General features: G+C 38.5%; 1 protein-coding gene across 4 annotated transcripts in view; it reads right to left on the bottom strand.

Annotated features, from left to right (window-relative positions):
- Nucleotides 1–22,373, bottom strand: part of Prex2 (phosphatidylinositol-3,4,5-trisphosphate dependent Rac exchange factor 2) — a 301,528-nt gene that overhangs the window by 105,290 nt on the left and 173,865 nt on the right. For 3 of the 4 annotated variants that reach the window (XM_029482876.1, XM_029482881.1, XM_029482884.1), the window contains 7 exons: nucleotides 19,306–19,528; nucleotides 18,600–18,807; nucleotides 6,222–6,401; nucleotides 3,890–4,041; nucleotides 3,220–3,302; nucleotides 2,485–2,575; nucleotides 1,728–1,856 (listed from right to left, as the gene is read on the bottom strand). In XM_029482876.1, coding sequence (XP_029338736.1) covers nucleotides 1,728–1,856; nucleotides 2,485–2,575; nucleotides 3,220–3,302; nucleotides 3,890–4,041; nucleotides 6,222–6,401; nucleotides 18,600–18,807; nucleotides 19,306–19,528 — 1,066 coding nt within the window. The remainder of the gene's footprint in view (nucleotides 1–1,727; nucleotides 1,857–2,484; nucleotides 2,576–3,219; nucleotides 3,303–3,889; nucleotides 4,042–6,221; nucleotides 6,402–18,599; nucleotides 18,808–19,305; nucleotides 19,529–22,373) is intronic. The other variant, XM_021163512.2, reaches the window with a different exon arrangement.

The following is a 22,373-nucleotide window of genomic DNA, read 5'->3' as shown; positions in this document are numbered from 1 at the left end:
ATAGGTGGAACAACAATATTAACTAACTAGTACCCCCCAGAGCTCGTGTCTCTAGCTGCATATGTATCCGAAGATGGCCTAGTCAGCCATCAGTGGAAAGAGAGGCCCATTGGTCATGCAAACTTTATCTGCCTCAGTACAGGAGAACACCAGGGCCAAGAAGTGGGAGTGGATGGGTAAGGGAGTGGGCGGGGGAGGGTATGGTGGACTTTTGGGATAGCACTGGAAATGTAAATGAATAAAATACCTAATTAAAAAAAATAAAAGTTAAGGTAAAAAAAATAAAAGTTTTTTTTCTGAGTAAGCTTGTTTTTACATTATAAATATATCTTTTTTTAAAGTAATAAAACATTTTAGAAATATGTGCATTTCTAATTATTATTGTGCTTGTTTGAAAAACAAATGCTATTAAATCTATTTTATCATTGTAAACCTCAAAAGATGGTGAGAAGGACTATGAATTAACAACTTCCGGGAGCATTATGCTACCGAGAGTTAACTATTTTGATAAAATATGGCTTCCCCTCCCTAAGGCACGTGCTTCAATTCCCTAATGTGTCTTTTAAACCCATTCATTTAAAAAATATTCATTAATTGGTGCAGTTTTGAATCAGAATTTTCGTCAAATGGCATGTTATAAGTGTCCCTGGAAACCACAGTATTAAGCCATAAAATTAAAATATAGCCAAGAAATTCAGTTACAAATAAGAAAATATTTCATCATTGAATAAAACATATTACTTATCTGGGGAACCTTTCTATCCACATCCACCCCAATGTCCTCTCTACTCAAACCTGCTATATTTGGATATATTTCTATGAAGAAGACTTAATAGCCCAGGATAACACTCACTAAATGAGGAAGCTAAGACATGAAATGAAGGCTGCCTGTCAGACTCTATCAAACAGCAGGAGCTGGGTCTTTTGATGGCAAAATATAACACTTTTTCTAATTCACCCTAAAGTTGGACTCTTGTTGAAATCTTGCTGAATACCATTTATTACAGATAAGTGTCAAATGAGCTAAGACATAAAACTCTGAGCATGAGCATGATGTTAGCTATGCACAATTCTCAAATTTCATGCTGTCAATATTTGGGGATAAATGATCCTGTGTTGTGAAATCCTGTGTTGTGTTGCACATGGTCATGGGCTCAGCAGCACCCCTGCTCTCTGTCCACAGTGTCCAGTAGTACTCTTACAGATATGAGAATAAAATACATCTCCAGATCTGATCTCTAACTTAGAGGGCATGACAACTTCAGGAAACCACCTAAATAATGTGATGGCAACCAGTGGCCATAAGCCAAGGCCAAAACTTTCAAAACTAGTGATGCAACCTATAACGTTAATTTGACACCCACACAGATGTACAGTAGGCTTTTTAGACTTCCTATAAAAATTAAGCTTCATGTACTTGTTATTAATTCCTCATAATTTTCTCTATAATTATTTCTAATTCCAAACCATTAGGTTCATGGTGTTTCATCTGTCAGTACAGGAAGTTCTGTTCCTTTAGAATCCTCTCCATGATATAGTCTGCAGCATCTTCAAGCCTATGCCTCCTCTATCTCCTCCTCCTTTTCCTACTTCATTTCTCTTTAGAATGGAAATCACTGCAAATAGCAATGAAGCATTACAAGACTGGTTTTACAAGCTTTTAAAGTGACTACCACTGGTACCACGATCTCCACTTTATCACAATGTTCCCTGCCTTTCTTACTGACCTTCAACATATTTTCTGATGCTCTGTGCAAGAGCCTGGATGCCGCTGGGAAGATTCCAAGGATCCTGCTTGAGATGGAGCCGCAACCTCCTGGGGCAACTCAGCTTTGCCTCCATTTCCTGTTGGAATTCTAATCAAATATGGAAAATCTCTCATCAGTGTCAACTGGTTCTCAGTCAAGGCCACTGGCTTTAGAATTTGCTTGCTTTGGTCTATTTTACCACTCTAGAATAGCATTCATAATTTCTTTAGTGGAGTTACAAAAGAAAGTGTGCTAACTCTAAAAACCAAAGCTCAATGTCCTTTTCTTATATATAACCCATCCAGGAAGCAAATCCATGCAGAAGCTCTATTGTGAATACTGAAACAGAGATCTGTGAAGGCTGCTCTGCTGTGTTGAAGCCTACCTATCAATGCTACCCTTGTGAGCCCCTTCCCTTACATGGGATATGATCAGCTAGGCCATACTCCTCTACAAAAAAACAACGGTAAATCTTCTGTGTCTTTACTTCATACCTTTCTGGTTTTGCCTCTAGAGGAATCAAGTGTTTTAAACTTTCAAAGAAACATAAAAAGTTTATAAAAAATAATATAGTGGTATTAAATATTTTTCACAAATGATCCAAACAGAAATAGAGAATTATAGAAAAAGAACAACAAATATTTTCTTCTTCTTCTTCTTCTTCTTCTTTTTTTTTTTTTTGCTATGACTATGTTGCCTATTTTATGCTATCATCTGATATTTATGTCAAACATACCTTGTAATCCTCGACCTGGTGTGAGATACTTGGTCTGCTCAAAGGCTCTTATAACAGCTTGTCCTTTCAAGAGGTTGATTATTGAATCAATCTATTAAGGGTAGATTTCTGAGTGTTATATGCATTCATAATTTATGAATATATGAGCATAAATATGTATACATATATGAATATATCTTACAAATCATTTTTCTAAGTTCATGGTTTTGAAAACCCACAATGCGAGTGAAGCTTATCTTTAAGCAAAATATTATAATCAACTCATCTTTTCACTTAAATAGTTCCAATTTTTCCTAGTCATTTATAAATTAATATATAGTTATCTAATAAAAATTTACTTCACCAAACAAAGTGAAAGTTTAGAATTTACATTTTATAAGAAAAGTGCTAAAACCTTCAACACTATTAATTTCAATTATGATTATGAAACATTTTATAACATCAAACTCCTGACATGAAGGTCTAGACAACTGTGCAGGAAACATTCAGAAAACTCCCAAATAATCAAGAGGGCATATCCTGTATGTGTAGTACTTTTTAGTTTGCCATACACTTTTCTACAAAAATCTTGGGATTCCCAAGCATCCTTTAGGTTGTTTGTTGTAAGGATGCCTCTTTTAAAGCAAAGAAGACAAAGAGACAGATGGAGACATTTATATTCTCCTTCTGAGCTCTTTGCTCAGAAGATTTCTAACTTTTAATTTGTAAAAAAGACCCCCAACTGTCCCATCATACCTGGCTGAAGAGCTGTTCCAGGCAAGTGTGTATCTTGTCTTGTTTATCATGAGATATCCGGACACTGATAGGAAGCTCATCACCTATATGAAAAATAAGCCAAACCCCCACCCCATTTTTAACACAGGGAACGACTCTCATATTTGATAACATTCAAGTAATTCAAAATGAGCTCTTATCTCGCATTAGAAAAGAGATGGTGTCAGGTCTCAGAGTGGAAGAATCAGTTGGATTATGGTCCTGAAGTAACCAAAGCAATGTGCATTACACAGAGTATAAAGCATCAACCTGTGTTTTCTAATCACCTTTTCCCTGTTAACTAAATATAAGGTTCTCAGGGGTCTGTGCCTTCTAAAAAGCATCCTTAGGCTGAAATGTCCTCTCTCATCTCCTCCCAAGCATCCATGCCCAATGTTTCTGGTTCAGGTGTACCTAGAACCTTTCACAATGAACAGGAAGATAAGAGGCTGTAAGTTAAATAACACTTTTAAATGTACTGTTTTTAAAACTGAGGTTTGGAAACTCACTTTATTGGTCACAAGGCAATATAAGTGGCCATGGAGAATGACTCATAAAATTGAAAATGCATGTGGATTCAAAAATCAATCCCCCCTTACAGGCTTCTTGGACATTACAAATATTGAAGTGTGCAGATGTCTACCACACGCACCTGAGTCCATCTCATCACTGTGGAAGTAGGAACTGCACTGGCTGCTGCAGATACTCGTGAAGGAGGCAATGGAATTCCTGTTGCTGTTGCAGTCACTGCAAAAAAGAGCCTTATGTTGCTTTAAGAACATGCTTGCCCAGGTTGGTATTCCACTGTGATGGCAAGAGACGGGTAGTGAAGGTCAAATAGGAACAGAGCAGAAAGATATAGGAGTGAATGCCATAATGAAACTCATTGCTTTGTATGCTAATGAAAAGAGTGCCCACATGCTCCTGCTATTTCTTATCACATAAACCTGTGCCACAGACACATTTATCAGTGTGTTCCATATAACACGAGAAAGAGAGACCTGTCCAACTCAATTTATCTCAGTTTTTAGAAGCAGTCTTTCAAATTCAAATATTTCAAATTTTCTTTTTTTTTTTTTTTTAAAGATTTTATTTATTATATGTAAGTACACTGTAGCTGTCTTCAGACACTCCAGAAGAGGGCGCCAGATCTCGTTGCGGATGGTTGTGAGCCACCATGTGGTTGCTGGGATTTGAACTCTGGACCTTCAGAAGAGCAGTCGGGTGCTCTTACCCACTGAGCCATCTCACCAGCCCTCAAATTTTCTTGTTATGTAATTGATTTCTGAGTGAATTTTAAAAACTATCTGGTTATAAAACCAGGAGCCAGCCCACCTAAGATTCTCCATTATCTATTTAATAACAGTAGTTAGATAAGTTCCAGACAAAGACAAAACCTGTTTCGTGACTTTTCTCTTTCAACCCTTTCTGGTAGTTTAAACACTAACTTACTGGGAACACCTGGAGCTCCCCAGAGTAGTAACACAGAACTGGAAAGTAATAAAAATGAAGAATGTCTACAGAAAGAACATTTTCAGTGTTGCTGAATATGAAAATAATTTGGATTTTAGAAACAGTACAGGTTTTTTTTAACCCCTTGGAATAAGGGAAAAGGACTTGATTTTAAATTCCTATTTAAGTTTTCTATCACAGTTCAAAGAGAGAGTGTGGGTAATTTTAATTATCTGATAACTGGGATGTGAGGTACAAGCTATTTTTAGAAAGGTCATTTCCCAGTGACGAGAAAGCACGGACTCCTATTATAGAGCATGCTGGAACTTTTAGGAGCTAGAAGGAAATGGAATAGCAATGGTATTTGATTCGTTATTAAATTTCTAGGAATAATCAATTTTGATGTCATTGTTAAAATCCTCTTTGGAAAAATAAAACTTAGAATGGCAGACTGGTTAAGGACAATAAGTCCATGGTCCTCTACATCCTCATGTGTTAAGTGAGGCAACCAGAAACCTGCCACTCCAGGTTGCTGCGGCAGGTTATTTTAAATCCTAAAATGCTAAAAACTATGTGCTAAAAAGACGGTTAATTACTAGTTTGAGATAATACTATGTGATGAGAATAATTTTGATATAATGACTACTTATATAGTTTTTTTCTATTTTTAAAATATAATAAACACTAAACATTTTTCCTTCAAATACTATAAATGAAACCAGAGACATGACACTGCACACATAGTTCATGTGACTAGTCGTAAAAGTGCTCAGTGAGAATTCTGGAGAGGAGGTTTTGGAGCAAAAAGCACTTTCAGAGATGGAACTCTCGAGGAGAGCCATTGAGCAGAAAGAGGTACTGAATGTTAACCTGAAATTCTGAAGTTAAAATCTAATACTCAGTACCTCAAATTGTGGCCAGATTTAAAGAAATAGCCCTTATAAAGTCATTAGGATGGGCTTTTAATTCCATGTGACTACTGTTCTATAAGAAGGGGATCTGTAGTAGGAAGTCACACAAGGAGCCACAGAGGGAAGATGACAGTTTACATGGTAAGGATGCATGCCTGGAGCATCTCCTTCTGTCCCAGTCCTTAGTTGTTCAAGTCAGCCAGTCAATGGTAGGTTACACCATCCATCCTGGTTAACTACTACAAGAACAGCCCAGAGAGGAAACAAAGACAAAGCTGGACATTAAAGTGCAATATATAAAAAGAAAAGGGAAATGGCAAAAGGGACAGCTATTTACTAGCTAATGAACTATGATCAGAAAGACATTTTCAACAATTCTATTACACAGTTGCACAGTCTAGAAACACAGCTTTCTCCGCAACAGGGCCACACTGCTGGAGGGAGAAATGCTTTCTCTAAATAATCTGGATCCTTAATGAGAACAATGCTGTCCTTCTTCAATGGGTGATTATTTTGAGAAATTGATGAACAAAATTAACCATTAACATTTTTTACACCTTTGAGAAAAATGCAAATTCTCCCTTGAGTTTGTTGATGAAATGGGACTGAGAAGCAGCTTACCTGTAAGAGTCTCTGTTGCTGACTGTATCATGGCCTGAATCCTCTTGCTCATCCCCTGCTACATTAAAACAGACACGTTTGCTATTTCTCTCTCCCTTCTCGTTGTCACTGTCCATTGGTATCACACACTCTGTTGTCTTACGCTCCAATTTAGGAGAATATGTTATTGAAGACAGAAGGCTGCAATGTGACATTTTTTTAGAACATAAGTGCATGTTTTGAAACTAGCTAAAACAGATAAGTCTTTTATATGCTAAATGTGATAGCTTACAAATATTTCCAGAAGGCTTCTGTATTTCATGTCAAATATTATCTGCACGTAAAATGCATCATCGGAAGCTCAGATTTACTGCTCAGTACTCAGAAGTAACAGAACAGCACATAATCAGTCTAGAAGGCTGCATTCAAATCCTGTTTCAGCCCCTGAGCTTTGTTATCAGAACTGGTTATGGTGGTTCTCTCTCATAGTTAGATTATGAGAATAAGAAGTAACTTGCCTCCATGGCTGCAATCAGGATAAAAAGGGAATAACATTCTGGTATCTATTCCCTCTTGCATTATAGTAACACTAGTATTACAGTGTAGCTATTTCTTCTAAATTAAAATAGGCTCATAAGTCTCAGAAAGTTAAGGAAACTTACAAGATTCAGGAAGGTCTTGAAACCTAACAATTTACAAGTCCTCATTATAGTCTCCAAAACCAACAAAGGATGGATAGAGAGAGATGAGCCTTCAATAGAGCTGCTTTCAAGCTGTTTGGGGAGTTCCATGGATGCAGCTTTTGTTAGGTATCATACCATTCTAGGACAGGCCTTTCTATAATGCAGTCATGAGTCATCCCTGCTCCTAAAAGCAACTTTTGTGCACACATCTCCATAAGTAGCCCAAATAAAACCATTCTTTGGCCTGGCATTGGTACCTTACTGAGAATTCAGACACTAGTTCCTGCCTCCTTAGGAAAAGGCATGCAAGGAACTACTAACTGCAACTATTAACCAGGCTTTAATAGACTCGCTAGCTCATCCTCTTAACTTAAAAATAAAGATAACTTCTGAAGTCTCTCTGCAGTATTACCTATTTGATAGGGAGAGTCAACATCATCAGTTTTTTCCTGTTCTAACAGGCAAGTGCCCTAGACATACTGACTTAAAGATACTAAGCAGAGAGATATTCAGTGTAAGGCTAATAGGAAGCAGGGGCCACTTGCACTGACAATCTAGCCAGGATGAAATGCACAAATCTGCCCAACAAAGAGTCCTCCAGTTTAGCTCAAGGGTATAATGTCTTGAGTTGGTGTAAAAGCCAATTGTGATTCTAAGGCTAGAAGTTTGACTATGTAATGCTCGAACAATCAAAAATTAGGCAAAATTAAAACTGGGTTTTATTATTAAACAGCATGCTACAAACTTAGAAGATGAATTAAAATACACCTGAAGTAACAGCCTATAGATGATTTCTCGAGCCAATAATCACAGTAACATTTATAAAATACCCATGACAGTCAGTTCCAACCAATTGCACATTATCTCTATACTCATTTATTCATGGCAACACAAACATTCTCTCTCTTTTTTTTTTTTTTTGAATTTCAAGACAACAATGCCCATACCTCTCATATATATTTTATATAAGAAATTAAATCCAAAGTTGTACACTGAGTAAACCTAGAGAAAGAGATTTCACTGATTAAAAATATGTTGTGTTCTTGGCAGTGTAAATGTAGTCTTCAACAAAAGCCTTTGCCTTGTTGGAATATCAATTTCACTAGCAGGAAGCAACAAAAAGCAAGCTTTGTAGTTCATCAGATGGGGACAAATGCAAATTTCTAGACAATAAATAGACGAAAAGACGATGCTGTGCTTGGGTTTGGCTCAACAGTAGAGCGCTTGCTTACGCAACATGTACATGGCCCACAAGATTCAACTGAGAGCTACGATTTCATAGTTCAGTAGGGAAACTTCTCACTGTGAGCTGGTGCTTAAATAACACATGGCATTTCATAGTTGCCAGACACCAGTGAAAACTGGAGAATGCCCTTGCATTGCTCAAAATGTTCTGTGAACATTTTCTGTAAGCCAAAGTGATGAATTGTCTTAAAAGAGTTTCTCTATTTAAAAAGATGCTTCTTTGTCTTTTGACTGTATATTTATTGACTCCTTCCCCCACCTTAAAGACAAAAACATTAGACTAACTCCAATTACCCAAGCTCCTACTGCAGAGACAGATGAACTCTGCATACTAAGCAGGAAAGTCTTGCAGGAGTTATCATCTCTCAGGAAGCCCTCTGCACTTGTGGGTATTTTAAATTAGAAGTCATGGGGCTCAGCATAAATAGTTTTCTCACAGTAATAAGAATTGTATTCACATTTTAAACAGTTACAATGTGCTTGCTCTGACCCTCTGGGAATAAGTATTTAAGCTTACAAATAAAATGAACAATAGAAAAAAAATCACAGGCATAACATTTCTAGATCCTGAGAAGCAACAATAAAGCACATATATTTTTGTATGCAGGCCAAAAAATATTCCCTTTGCTTTCGCCCATTGAGAACATGCAGCTATCTACCAAAGGTCCAATTAATTAATTTCTCAACAGAATCCGATTCCAGAACAGTTTCCTCTAGGTTAAACACTGAATGATGAAGACTTCTGTGTATGCTATTACACATTTGCCTGCATTCTAAAATATCATCATCATAACATGTAGCATGTTGAGTTCTCATAGTAAGCATGGTAAATATGGACTAGGCACTAATTCACTTAAGTGCATTTTTCATTCTTAAATGTAATCATTTAAGTCCACAATATAAGTAGGTGTTAATTCTATTTTAGCAGGGGTTGTTGCAATGATAGACATGCATTGTTACATACGTGCATACATACATACATACATACATACACACACACACTTCATAAATTAGGCAATATTTATCATCTCAGCATGGTTTTTGCACACTGGAGAAGTTGGGTGGTCACTGGTGTGCATGTCCAAGTGGGAGGAGATACCCTCCTAGTTCTCTGAGAATAAACATGTCTATGTGAACTGCTCTAGCTAGTGTAAAATGATGCAGCATGGTATGTGATTACTTACAGTAGGATTCCATATGCCTATGTAAAACCAGCTCATTCCTTTCTCTTGCATAACCATCAGTAGTATTTTAGGTAAAGGGGCACATGGCTGCTCCTCTCAGTGAGGACAGTGCACAACAGTGACCTTGTGGCTCATCAAGGTAGACATGAAGAATGAGCAAAGAAATCCTTGTTTCTTCTGATCGGTGAGATCTTTAGTGTCCCTTTGAACAATGTTGGAGATACAATACCACGATGTTGAGTGGAAACCAGACATCAGCAAAAGGGCTAGCATGTCTAGAAAGGAGAAACATCTACTTTCCTTCTATGTCTACAGATCTTGACTGGTCATGTAGACCTCCTCAGCTGCAGAGTCCAACAATCACAGCAAGCACCTTCATATAGGACTGTAGTTATCATTTTTCAGAGGTAGAAAGTGTATCGCTGTAGGGGGAGTTTCCCTGATTGTTTTCCTAGTTATTTCCCTAATTGTTGGTTAGCTAATAAACACAGCAGAAGCTAATTGTTAAGGCAAAGATGTGGAGGCGAGATTTTCTGTTCAGGACAGGAAGAGCAGGAGAGAAGATTTAGAGTCAGATTGGGCGTGGGCAGATGAGAAGTTGAAACATGTAGGTGTCTCAGGGCACCAACAGTTTGCAGCTTCTGCAGCCTGTGGAGGCCAAGAAAGATGGGGCAGGATATTCTTTGCCCACTCTTTGAGTTATCTGGTCAGTTTTAAAATATAAAGGTGTCTGGCATCTTTTACTCACTGCATTATGGTGGGCTGGGAGAGAAAGTAGGCAGCTGGAGGATTGGGCATGGAGAAGCAGGCAGCGTTCTCAGGAAAAACACAAGCTGACTGTTTGGCGGAACTGAGCCAGACGGGGTGGACACCGGCAGAACTAACTAGTTGGCTGGCGAGAGAGCATCTCAGAGCTCTGGCTTGGCAAAGCTGGCCAGTATAAAGAGATAATCGGGTAAATCGGGGGCTGGCAAGAACGGGGTCCAGAGAAGGTGAAGCGTGCACTGGGCAGACACTGGCAGAGCTGGCCTTGAGGTGGATGGCTGGCAAGAGAGTGATCTCAGAGCTCTGGAGAGGCAGAGCCTGCATTTGTGGGAGAGGCATGGTTAAAAGGAACAGGTCAGGTGGCTGCTGGACCCAGAATCTAGGTGGACCAAGCCTGCTTTTTAAAATAACAGACTACATGTAGCAAAGCTAGAATTCAGTGAAATACACTTGGGATGAGTCATGAAGTAGCTTGCAGGTTAGAAAAGCACACTCAATACTACAGTTGGCTATCTGAGTCTATGTGTTCCATATCCATGGAATCAATCAGCAACTACACATTTAAAATATTTCCTAATAAATCTTACCTGCATTGCATGTATGCAACATTTTCTCTGTTATTTCTTAGGCAATAGGATATGAGTATTAAGCGTTATAAGGAATCTACAGGTGATTCCATATATAAAAAGAAAAGGGTGAGTTATATACAAATCCTTTGCCAGTTTGCATAAGGCATTAGAGCATCTTGAGATTTTGGTATTTGCCAGGGTTTAGGGTACAGTCTCCATTGGATACCATGTGACAATTGTAATTTAACTACAATGTAATGCTGTGTATGGTTTTAGCAGGGTATTAGGCAAATTTACCACACTGGATATCTCTGGCGCCTGCTGAATGTAGGGTGTATCAGAGAGAGGCTCAGCTGGGCACCACACTGGTGACAGCAGTCCTCACTGGTGATGGCTGTGACTCACTGTAGCATAACGGGCAGGGACATGTTCTGAGGTATAACTAGCATGCTAATAAGGTAGTAAAGTGGAGAATAAAAGGACAGACAGAAAGCAAAGGGGACATTTGGATTCTGGTTTGATGAACTGAAAAGTTGAACAGCAATTTGTTGTCAGCCCCTGGTGGCTGAAGGGGAGAAAATGCCTTAAACATCAAGAAAATTACAATTCAATCTTAGAAACATTTAAATCCGAGGTAATTTGGAGAAACCCTCTCATCCAGCTCTCACAGAGAACTGCAAGAATGAAATATGCCAGTAAGTATAAAATCACAGTGTACCCTCTACAGGAGCACAAGGTGTGATTTTTGGGAAGGTGTGCTTCTGTTTGTATATTTACCAGCAAAATGGTTCAAATATAATTCCACCATCAATACTGGAAGTTCTTAAGTACTAACTTCCTGCTGAGTAGTAGCTCATCATTCAATCTTGGGTTGTCTGCTACTTGCAAAACAAGGATTTTTCTCAGGTCCCCATCTTTTCCATTCACGGCCCATAATCTCCCCATTTGCTGGTCTATGATAGGGACAATATGCAAATTCTATATTATAAACTCCCATCAAGAATTTTGGACCACTGATTTTCCTCTTACTTATATCCAAACGTACCTAGCTACAAATGACTCATTTAAAGGCAAACATCATTCAGCTTCTAAGAGTGTAACAGAAACCAACAAGTTTTCATCAAATTGGTAACTTCTCCTTCTATCATATTACTGCAAAGAAAATTTATCTAGTTTCCATCTATGAATCCTAAACTAAGTAAGAAGACTTAGTAAAATGTCTATGTGCTGATAGAATTTTGACTTTTAGAAGAGACAGAGAGATGGCGTACCCAGATATCAAAGTAAGGCAACTTCAATAACAGGTCCCTCATAGGAATGGATAACCCTAGGAGGGCTGGGGGGCTACAAGATCTGAGGCAATTTCTCTATTGCTGTTTCAGCATCTGCTTCTTCACCCTGACCAATAATAATCATTACATTGTGAGAAAATGATCTGGTAACAAGCCTCTTAAATAATTGGCTAAGCTTGGTAACATTGCAGCATCCAGGCATTTGGACAACTATATTGTTTTAGAGAGATCCTGCTGCAGATCAAATTATGTGGAAAATGTTTATATTTAGAATTAAATTACATGGTGTTCACGAAGAAGACCAAATTCGCGTCTCTAGCTATTGTGTATTTCTTGTTGCTTTTCCAGTAAGCATAAAGAACTGGGCAAAGCTTTTCACAATAACAGAATGGGGGACTTTCAATTGAAAATGTATCATTTTAATTACTTTCAGTTCACTGAAACATAGCCATTGCTAAAACTAGTTCCTTAAATATAAGGATCAAAAACAAGTGAAGCAAGCCCTTAATTCACATTTTCCCCCCTCAAAAATATATCTACTTGCACTGTTGCCAGGGAAGCTGGTAGGCTGAACAGAAATCTCCACCTTACTCTGTTCTTTCAGATCCAATCCCTCAGGCTCATCCTTAGCTTTGCAGCAGAACGCATATAGCAGCCTCACTCACCCCGTATGTAGTCGATCCCACAGATCTTCCCCTACTAACCTCCTTTGCTCAACTCGTTGCACTATTCCAGCCCCCAGCTCCAGCGGGGACTCTCTAGGAAGCCACAGGCCACTCTGGCCCGGGAAGCAGGTGGGCTAACTGTAAGTGCTCTCCTCTCCCCTCTGTTCCTCCAAATCCAATACTTCAGGCTCATCCTCAGCTCTGTAGCACACATCATTCTGATGTGGCTGCTCCTCACTCTGCCCCCATTTCTAAGGTACTAAATAAGCAGTTCCTGGTGAAATACCCCCCCCTTTCCTCAATCCTGTTACCCCTCCCATTCAGCCTCATTTCTAAATGCCAGCTTTTAATATTGAGAAACAAATTTTACCTAGAAACCCTAGTATACACATCTGTCAGGACCCCAGTAGAGTTTCCTACCAGGCAAAATACAGGTACCATACTATCCTAAGAACCAGAGAGGAAACAGAAACAATGAGAATAAACACATATTCAACAAATAGAAAACCAGATATAAGCACCTAGAATTACAATCTTCTAGCTCCCACATGCCTAGACAACAGAATAAATACATACTCATAATAGCTAGGACAATATGCCTCTACTAAAGTTAATCAACACTACCACAGCAAGTCCTGAATATTCTAACATGGCTGAAACATGAGATGGGAAAAGGACCATAACATAACCTATATAAATATGCTAATTCTAAAAAAAAAAAACAAAAAACAAAAAACTCATGGCCCAAAACATCTAGGAAATCTGAAACACTCTGAAAAGACCAACCCAAGAATATCCAGATAAAAGAAGCACACAGAACACTAAATAGGCTGCACCAGAAAAGAAATAGCCCTTGGCACATAATAATCTAGACATTAAATATACACAGAAAAATTATTAAATGCTACAAAGGAAAGATACAAGATAACATATATGGGCAAACCTATTAGAATTACACCTGACTTTTGAATGGAAACTCTAAAGGGCAGAAGAGCCTGGATAGATATGCTACAGAGTCCAAAGATGCCAGTCCAGACTACTATAGTCAACAAAACTTATTCCATAATGGAATCAAATTTAAGATATATAGATATAGATGTACATGTACATATACATATACATTCCCAGAAGAGCAAAATCAAAAGAGGGAAGCACACAAACACACATTCACATACATACACACACTCACACAGCCCACCAACATCAACACCAACACCAAGAAAATAACAGGAAACAATGAACACTTCTCAGCATCAAATGGTCTCAATGAGAGAGAGAGAGAGAGAGAGAGAGAGAGAGAGAGAGAGAGAGAGAGAGAGAGAGAGAGAGAGAGAGAGAGAAACTATCAGAATGGATACAGAAAAAGGATCCATCCTTCTGCTGTATCCAAAAAACAAACCTTAACATCAAAAATAAATATTTCCTCAGAATAAAGGGTTGGAGAAAAGATTTTCCTAAGAAATGGACCTAAGAAATAAGCTGGTGTAACCATTTTAATATTTGACAAAATAGACTTCAAACCAAAATTAATTAAAAGATATAGGGAAGAGCACTGTATATTCATCAGAGGAAAAATCTGCTGAGAGGACATTCCGTTTCTTAACATCTATGCACCAAGCACAGGGCACCCAAGTTGGTAAAATAAACACTACCACAGCTTAAGTCACATACTGACCATTCACACTGATGGCAGAAGACTTCCATCCTCTTGCTCACCAATAGACAGGTCACCCAGGAAAACCAGTAGAGGGTGGACCTGGCTGACATACAACACATGGAACTAATGGATATTTACAGGAAATTTAACTCAATCAAAGCAGAATGTAACCACTACCCTGCACCTCCAGGAACTTTCTCCAAAGAGACCACATAACTTGGACATCAAGCGAGTCTCTAGATCTATGGAAATTGAAGTAATACCCTGCATCCTATCAGACCGTGGGTAAGGCTAGATATCAACAGCTACATAAGCAGGAGAAAGCTTACAAATTAACAGAAACTAAATAACTCTTTGATGAATGAAAATGGGTTCAGACAGAAATTAAGAGAAGAACTAAATACCCTCCAGAATTGAATGAAAATGAATACACAAAATACTTAGAGTTAAGGGAGACAGTGGCAGCAGTTCTAAGAAACAAGTCCATAGCATTAAGAACCTACATTAAAAAAATAAAATATAAAATATAAAACAATAAAAACTGGAGAAAAGTGGAGAGATTTTAGGCTAGCAACTTAACAGCATATCTGAAAAATCTAGAATAGAAGAAATCACATCCAAAAGAAGTACATGACAAGAAATAAACAAACTCTGGCCCGAAACCAATAAAAAAACAAATAGAAACAAACAAACAAGCAAGCCAATATTAAGAATCAATGAAACAAAGAGTTGTTTCTTTAAAAAATTAGTAAGAGCGACAAAACTTATCCAATTTAACTAAAAGGAGAGAGATCATTCAAATTAACAAAATTAGCAACAAATCAGGGATATAACAATAGACAAGAATTCCAAAGAATCATAATGACATACTTTAAAAGTCTGTACTCTCCCAAGTTGAAAAATCTAAAAGAATGGATAATTACCCTGATAGGTACTACTTACCAAACTTAAATCAAGATTAGATAGAATTTTAACAGTCCCTACAAAAATAAAAGCAGCTATTAAATGTCCTCTGCAAACAAAACAAAACAAAACAAAACAAAAAAACAAAAACAAAAAACAAAACCAGATGGTATTAGCACAGAATTCTACCAGAATTTCAAAGAACAGTTAATGCCAATACTCCTCAAATTATTTCACAAAATTGAAAAACATAAGAACACTGTCCAATTCATTTTTATGAGGCCCCAATTTGCCTGATAACCAAACCTCATCAAGACCCAACCAAAAAAAAAAGGAATTATGGACTAATTTCCTTTATAAATACAGATGCAAAAATTCTCAGGGACAGTTCAACATATATAAATCTACAAATATAATCTACCATATATAAAAAGCTAAATACAAAACTGCATGAGCATCTCATTCAATTCAGAAAAGGACTTTGAAGAAATTGAATGCTGCTTCATGATCAAAATTCTGGAGAAATTCTGGATATAATGATGTATGTCAATATAATGAAGGCAGTTAACAGCAATCACATAGCCAACATCAATTTAAATGGGGAGAAATTAAAAGCAATTCCACAAAAATCTCGACAATAAATAAATAAATAAATAAATAAATAAAAATTGTCCATTGTCTCCACAGCTCCTCAGTACAGTACTTGAAGTCTTAGCTACAGCAATAAGAAAACTGAAGATCAAGGAGATATAATTTGGAAAAGAAGTAAAAGTCTCAGAAAGTTGTGAATGTATCTACATCAAGACCCTGTTACATCACTCCTGGGCACACACCCAAAGCTCCATCCTACTACAAGGACACTCAACTATGATCATAGCACTTTTAATAATAGCCAGAAACTAGAAACAACCTAAATGTCCTTCAACTGAAGAATACAGAAAGAAAATGGGTTATAGTTACACAATGTAGTATTACTCAGTTGTTAAAGAAATAACACCATGCCATTTGTAGGCAAATGGATGGAACCAGAAAAAAATCATCCTGAGTGAGGAAAGTAAGACGCAGAAAGACACACCTGGTATATAGTCACTTATAAATGGATATTAGCTTAAAGCACAGGGTAACCAGGTTCCAATCCACAGTCCCAGGGAAGCTAAGTAGCAAGGAGAACTCAACTGGGAGAAACATGAATCTGCCTACATGATATGCCGAGGTAGAGATGCTGCAAAAACTGAGAGCGTGCCCAACCAATGACTAGCTCAGCTTGAGACCCATGCCACAAGTGGGAGCTCACACCTAACGTTGCCTGGGAGGCCGGGACCAGGAACGGAGGCTGGAAAAGCCAGAGACCTAGAATATAACCAAACATGAGTGACAAAAAAAAAAATAAAAATAAAAGCTATATGGAATAATTCTTTTTGTTGTTGGTTTTTTTTAAAGATTCATTCATTCATTTATTATATACAGTGCTCTGCCTGCATGGGTGCCTTCATCAGATTATGTTACAAATGGTTATGAGCCACCATGTGGTTGCTGAGAATTGAACTCAGGACCATTGGAAGAACATGCACTGTTCTTAACCTCTGAGCCCCATGAAATGATTATTAACCTTGTTCCAGTCCCATGGAATGATTCTTAAGGATGTTCTACTATACTCATAGATTGGTGTCTAGCCCCATTGTCATTGGAGAGGCTTCATCCAGCAATTGATGGAAACAGATGCAAAGACCTGCAGCCAAACATTAGGTGTAAATCAGGAATCCTGCTAAAGAGGGGGGAAGAAGGATTGTAGAAGCCAGAGATGTCAAGGAAACCACAGAAAAACTCACAGAATCAACAAACCTGGGCTCACAGAGAATCACAGACACTGAACTTTCAAACAGGGAGCCTGCCTGGGGCTAATCTAGGCCCTCTGCATATATGTTATGGTTGTAGTTTGATCTTATGTAACTCCTAATAGTTGGTGGAAGCATTGTCTCTGAGTCCTCTGCCTTCATTTCCTCATACTGAGTTGCCTTGCCCAACCTTAATATGAGGGGAGATGTATAGTCTTACTGCAACTTAATATACCATGTTAGGTTAATTCCCCATATCCCTTGGAGTCCTGCCCTTTTCTGAAGAGAAATATAGGTTAAGTGGATTTGGTGGGGGTCAGGGTGGACAGGAGAAAGGGAAAACTGTTGTTGGGATGCAATATATGAGAGAAGAATAAATTAAAAACATGTAACAAATGAAGTGTGGAATATGCTCTAAATATTTTGCATTTACGCAGAGCTGTTTATAGCACTGCAGAATGATGTGTGTGGGGGAAGTATTTACTTCACATCTGCTAGCAATTCAACAGCTTCACAAAGCATGCAGGATAGGGGCGCCTATACAACTTCCAGAATCTCGTCAGGTCTAAATATATTGAATAACATCCACTCCTTGAAAACACAGCATATTCTATACTGTGATGATTACCTTTCTTATTAATTTCCATAATTTTAATATATTGACATTTATTTCTATTACTACTATCATTATTATACATTTACTTCTGTGCCTGAGAAATTGAACTTTTCCAAAACCCACTTTTTCTCCATGGTACTGAACTGCTAGATGGAGACACAGTCACACACAGAATACGGCATGCTACCCTGTGGAGCATAGGCATCCTAAGTATCAAACAAACAAACAAACAAAAAAGTCAGTGAGTCTGGTTACAAAGGAGCTTATGAACTACCTCCAAATTATTGGTCCATTAGTTCAATCAGAATAGGAAAAAAGAACTTATCTTAGAAACACATAGTTTTGCTTTAATTCATTTAATATATGCTAAGAATTTGTTATGTTATACTATGGACTGCATATGAACATCTCTGCAAAAGATATACTCAAATATTGTCTCCTGAAATGTAAAATAGTGGACAAGGAAATGGCCATACCCTCTTAGAACACTTTTAAGTGAACCTGTTTGGTACTTGGAATTGCACAGAAGGTCTCATGCATGGAGGCAAATGTTCTACCACTGATCTATAACACTCGGGTCCATTTTATCAATTTATATTTGAGACAGGTCTTGCTAAGTTGCCCAGGCTGGTCTTCAGCTATGTAGCACAGTTTGGCCTTGAACTTGTCATCCTCTTGCTTTGGCTCCATAAGTAGCTGGAGCTACAAACTTGTGCAGTGGGCCCAACTTTGAACACAGTCTAATGTAATGTTTTATAATAAGACTTGGTGTTCTTCTTGGGTCATTCCTTCTTTTGAAATTAAATGATTATTTAATATTCCTATCCACATGAATTGCCATTTTATAGCATTTATAAGGTAGAATGACAAAGATCTTTATGGTTAGTACAACAATGCTCACAATAATGAACATATTTTTCAAAAACAATGCCTTGCATAACTCTTTTGTTTTGACAAACTTCTGTGCACGGCATAGCATACTTACTCATCAATTTGACAAACGCTCATCTCTACCTCCTTCAGTGCAGTCTGCAGCTTGCCCAGAAGTTTGTGATAGATATCTTGAGTTTCTAAGTCTTCTTCTTTCAGCAAATGCCGGAGGCCATGCCCATCCTTGTGTCCCAGCGACAGGCCCGAAGGCGCTGCCATGGTTGTGATTGTGTGCTGAATATACACCATGGGGCTCAGTTTCCCTGAGGAGTTGAAATCATTCCATCATTTCATTGCTGCTTATGGAGTCCAGCACATTTTAGAAGCCCAAGGTCGTGTATAATAAAATGCCAATTCAATATTAAACTTAATTCAGAAGTTACAACTTGTGAGGCATTGTTATTAAAGCCAATAAATATAGTTAATTTACTTGTCCTATTGCAAAGATTCACAGCAGCCTCATGCACCCTCCTCCTGCACCTCCTGTACTGTTCTCAAAGCTATAGAATCATTTCAGGTTGCTAAGAACTTTTCACAGCAAGAGAAGCCACATACATAAGAAAAGCAAAAGCAATTGCCCTTCTTCAAGGGAAATACTAAAAGTGTCAACTGGTTTTATATATTTATATGAAATAATCTAAGCAAGTATAGCCCGAAATCCTTTCCTTATGAAAACATTGGTTTCCTTGCACACTGGGAATCTACGAACTTTTATGCGGGTATAAATTTTTTAAATTCATATTCATGACTTGACAAAATACCTGGCTCGACAGATTTATTTTCTTTATCATGAGAATTATGTTTTCTGCTATCTAGCTGCACACCGAAGGCACTCCCCAGGGAAGTTGATGTTTTCGGATAAGAAACTTCCATCACATTGACATGGCAGTTGGTTGGGCAGAAATCACTGCTGTGCAGTGGGGAGATCTTAGGTTTGGCCTGCTTAAAGGTGGGCCAGGCTCTGTTCTTCAGCACCCGAGAGAACTGCAAGTTAAAGAAGAAGTGGGAACCAGTTAAACTCACAGCAATGACTCAGACATCTCACATGCATCCTCCCTAACAAAATCAAAGAAGTAAGGCATGTCTACACAATCAAGGTAAGAATAGATTGTAATATGAGAATTTATTTCAAAACCCAAATATCCAAATAAATCAAAGCCTATAGGCAACAACTGTATATGGCTCAGCTGACGCTGGAAGGGTGAGTTAGATGTTAGAATGAACCTCAGTGACATATAAATTCATAGCACTCAGACCCTTGGGTCCCAGGAGCTGAGAGAGCCTAATAGAAAGAATTGCTAGAAGGCACCCTAGAACAGGAAACATAGTTTTAAAACTAGACAAGTCAATAAAACAGTATAGCTAGCTATAGGTGGTAGAATATGGGATTATCCCAAGCACCACCAGAAAGTCACCCAAAGCAGTAGTCTGTGCAGACCCAGAAGCAAGCTGTAGAGGTATTGGCCCGGAGTGGCAGGATGGCTGGGCTTCCCATACTTTCTGCCAGATGGCTGAGCTTTATAGGTGGGTTGTGTGTTCTGCTTTCACACCATTAACGATAAATTGCCACTCAAATGATCTGTGACTTCCAAGTAAGGCTACCCTAAACTTGCAGAAGGTTTCCAATGATTCCATATGTTCCCTCTGTGGTCTATGAGGCCAGCATTCTGGTTCTACTAAGTATGCTTCCCCTTACTTCAAAGCACTCTCTCCCCTTGCTCCCAAACTCCTTCTGATGTGAACATAGTTCTACTCATACATTACCCACTCACTCTGGGCTTTCTGCAGGATTTTTGGTATGTCTAGATCTTTCCTATTCATTGCCAGACTGTGGCCTCCCTTCCCCCAGCCTGGAACCTGCTTGCTCAAGGGTGGAGCTAACTGCTCATTCGTCCTGCCACGCCTACTGCTGGAACCTGCCTTTGCTGCCTGGAGGCACACACGTGTTCGTCCTGCTACTGGACCCTGAGTTACTTGGTGGAATATTGGGTTCCCTCCCCCTTCCTTTATAACTGAGTGTCTGAAAATAGTAAAATTGAGCCTTGATCAGAATGTTTGTTGTCTTGGCTCCATTGTTTCTTCCGCCCCGTCTAGATTCCTCTCTTTTCAGTTCGAACTGCCATTCTCAGTTGAACNGTTCGTGTTGTGGACTGCGGGCAGGCCGCAACACCAGACATTTTCTCTTCAGCAATTTTGGGATCTAGAAAGTCATCAGGAAACGTCTTTGAATTCTAGGCCAGCTTCCATTTCCCTGGTTACAAATTATAGGGCACCTATAGCCTTCCCTCATAATTAGGAATAACTCTTTCACTCTTGCTCAGGCAGTTGAGATGAAGAGCACGTTGGCATGTTGTTCAGGGAAAAGATCTAAATCTCTCTGCTTCTGATTCTCTATCTTCCACAACACACTCTCTGTCTCAATACAACACCCTTGGTCATGTGACAATCCAGCAGGCAGGCCCTTGTTAGATGCTGATCAGATGTCACAGGTTCTTCACCTAGCATAGTGAGCTAGAGAGCAACTACTTCTCATTGGTACTTCTCCATGGTACTTCTCCATGGTACTTCTCCATGGTACTTCTCCATGGTACTTCTCCTTGGTACTTCTCCATGGTACTTCTCCATGGTACTTCTCCATGGTACACTGCTACAGCATCAGAACTTGGACTGAGGCAGATAACTTCAGGAGGAAGGCACAAACAAGAATTTCTCTTCATCACAGGTGCTACACAGCTGGATGCAAAAGTGTATATCCAGACATTAGGCCTCTGGACTCCACAGTAACAACTTTCACAAAAAAAAAAAGAAAAATCCTAAAAGAAGGAAGGTTAAGCTTATGAACCAACTGTGGTGTATCTGTAAGAACATATTCTGTGCCATGTGTTAACAAACTCCAACCTGCCTAACATTGTAACAATATTAAACAAAACACCACGTTTACCAGGAATGGAGGATTAAAGCTCTTTTTCTGCAAGTGAAATTTGATAATTTTCAGTAAAAAGATGCACTGATCTGTGTGATCTGTGAAGGAGAGAATATTAGGCCTCCTGTGGAACAGCAAAGCCTTAAGTCTCAGCACAGGGTAAGAAAAGTGTGTCCTTAAAGCAAGGCATAGCTTTATATCTGAACCAATAGCAATTCTGCTACATAGAGAATACATTCCTGCTCAGGATTCATTCAGCTGTCCAGGACTCTCCAGTCTTATCTCATACACGGGCCCATGGGAAACCTCTTATCATCTCAGGCTATAACAACTATTGCAATTGATTGGTTCTTAAGTTTTAAAATCTGAAATGTTTAGAGTCAGAACAAAGTAAAGCCAGCCTAAGATCTTTAGCTTCCATTGATACATTTCATTATTATTATTATCTAAAAGTTTTTAAGTTTAAATATATTTTGACCATGTTTTCCCTCCCCAAGTCCATCCATATCGTCTCCCCTTCTGTATGTGCCTAACTTTAAGTCCTTTTTCAAAAAACAAAAACCCAATACAACAACAAAGGCCCATCTAAAACAAGAGAACAAAAAAACAAAAACAAAAATAAACAAACAAAAAAACCTCAACACCCAAACAGAATAAAACAAGCAAACAACAACAAAATCCACCAAAGTATAATCAAATAAAAGCACCCACGGTGAAAACTGTGGAGCGCGTAGGCTGGTAAACGCCTCCTGAACACAAGGTCGGCTATGAAGTGGTTGATATGTCCAGTGACAGTCCATTGGAACAAATGAGCTTTCCCTCTCCCTTCGGCTGTTAGCCTTTACCCTTGGGGCTGGGTCTTCATTCATTCTTTTTTTTTTTTTTTTTTTTTTTTTTTTTTTTTTT

This window comes from Mus caroli, chromosome 1 (assembly GCF_900094665.2).
Source record: "Mus caroli chromosome 1, CAROLI_EIJ_v1.1, whole genome shotgun sequence".
Taxonomy (NCBI): domain Eukaryota; kingdom Metazoa; phylum Chordata; class Mammalia; order Rodentia; family Muridae; genus Mus; species Mus caroli.
The sequence above is the reverse complement of the archived record's forward strand: the minus strand, read 5'-3'. Positions and strand labels throughout refer to the sequence as shown.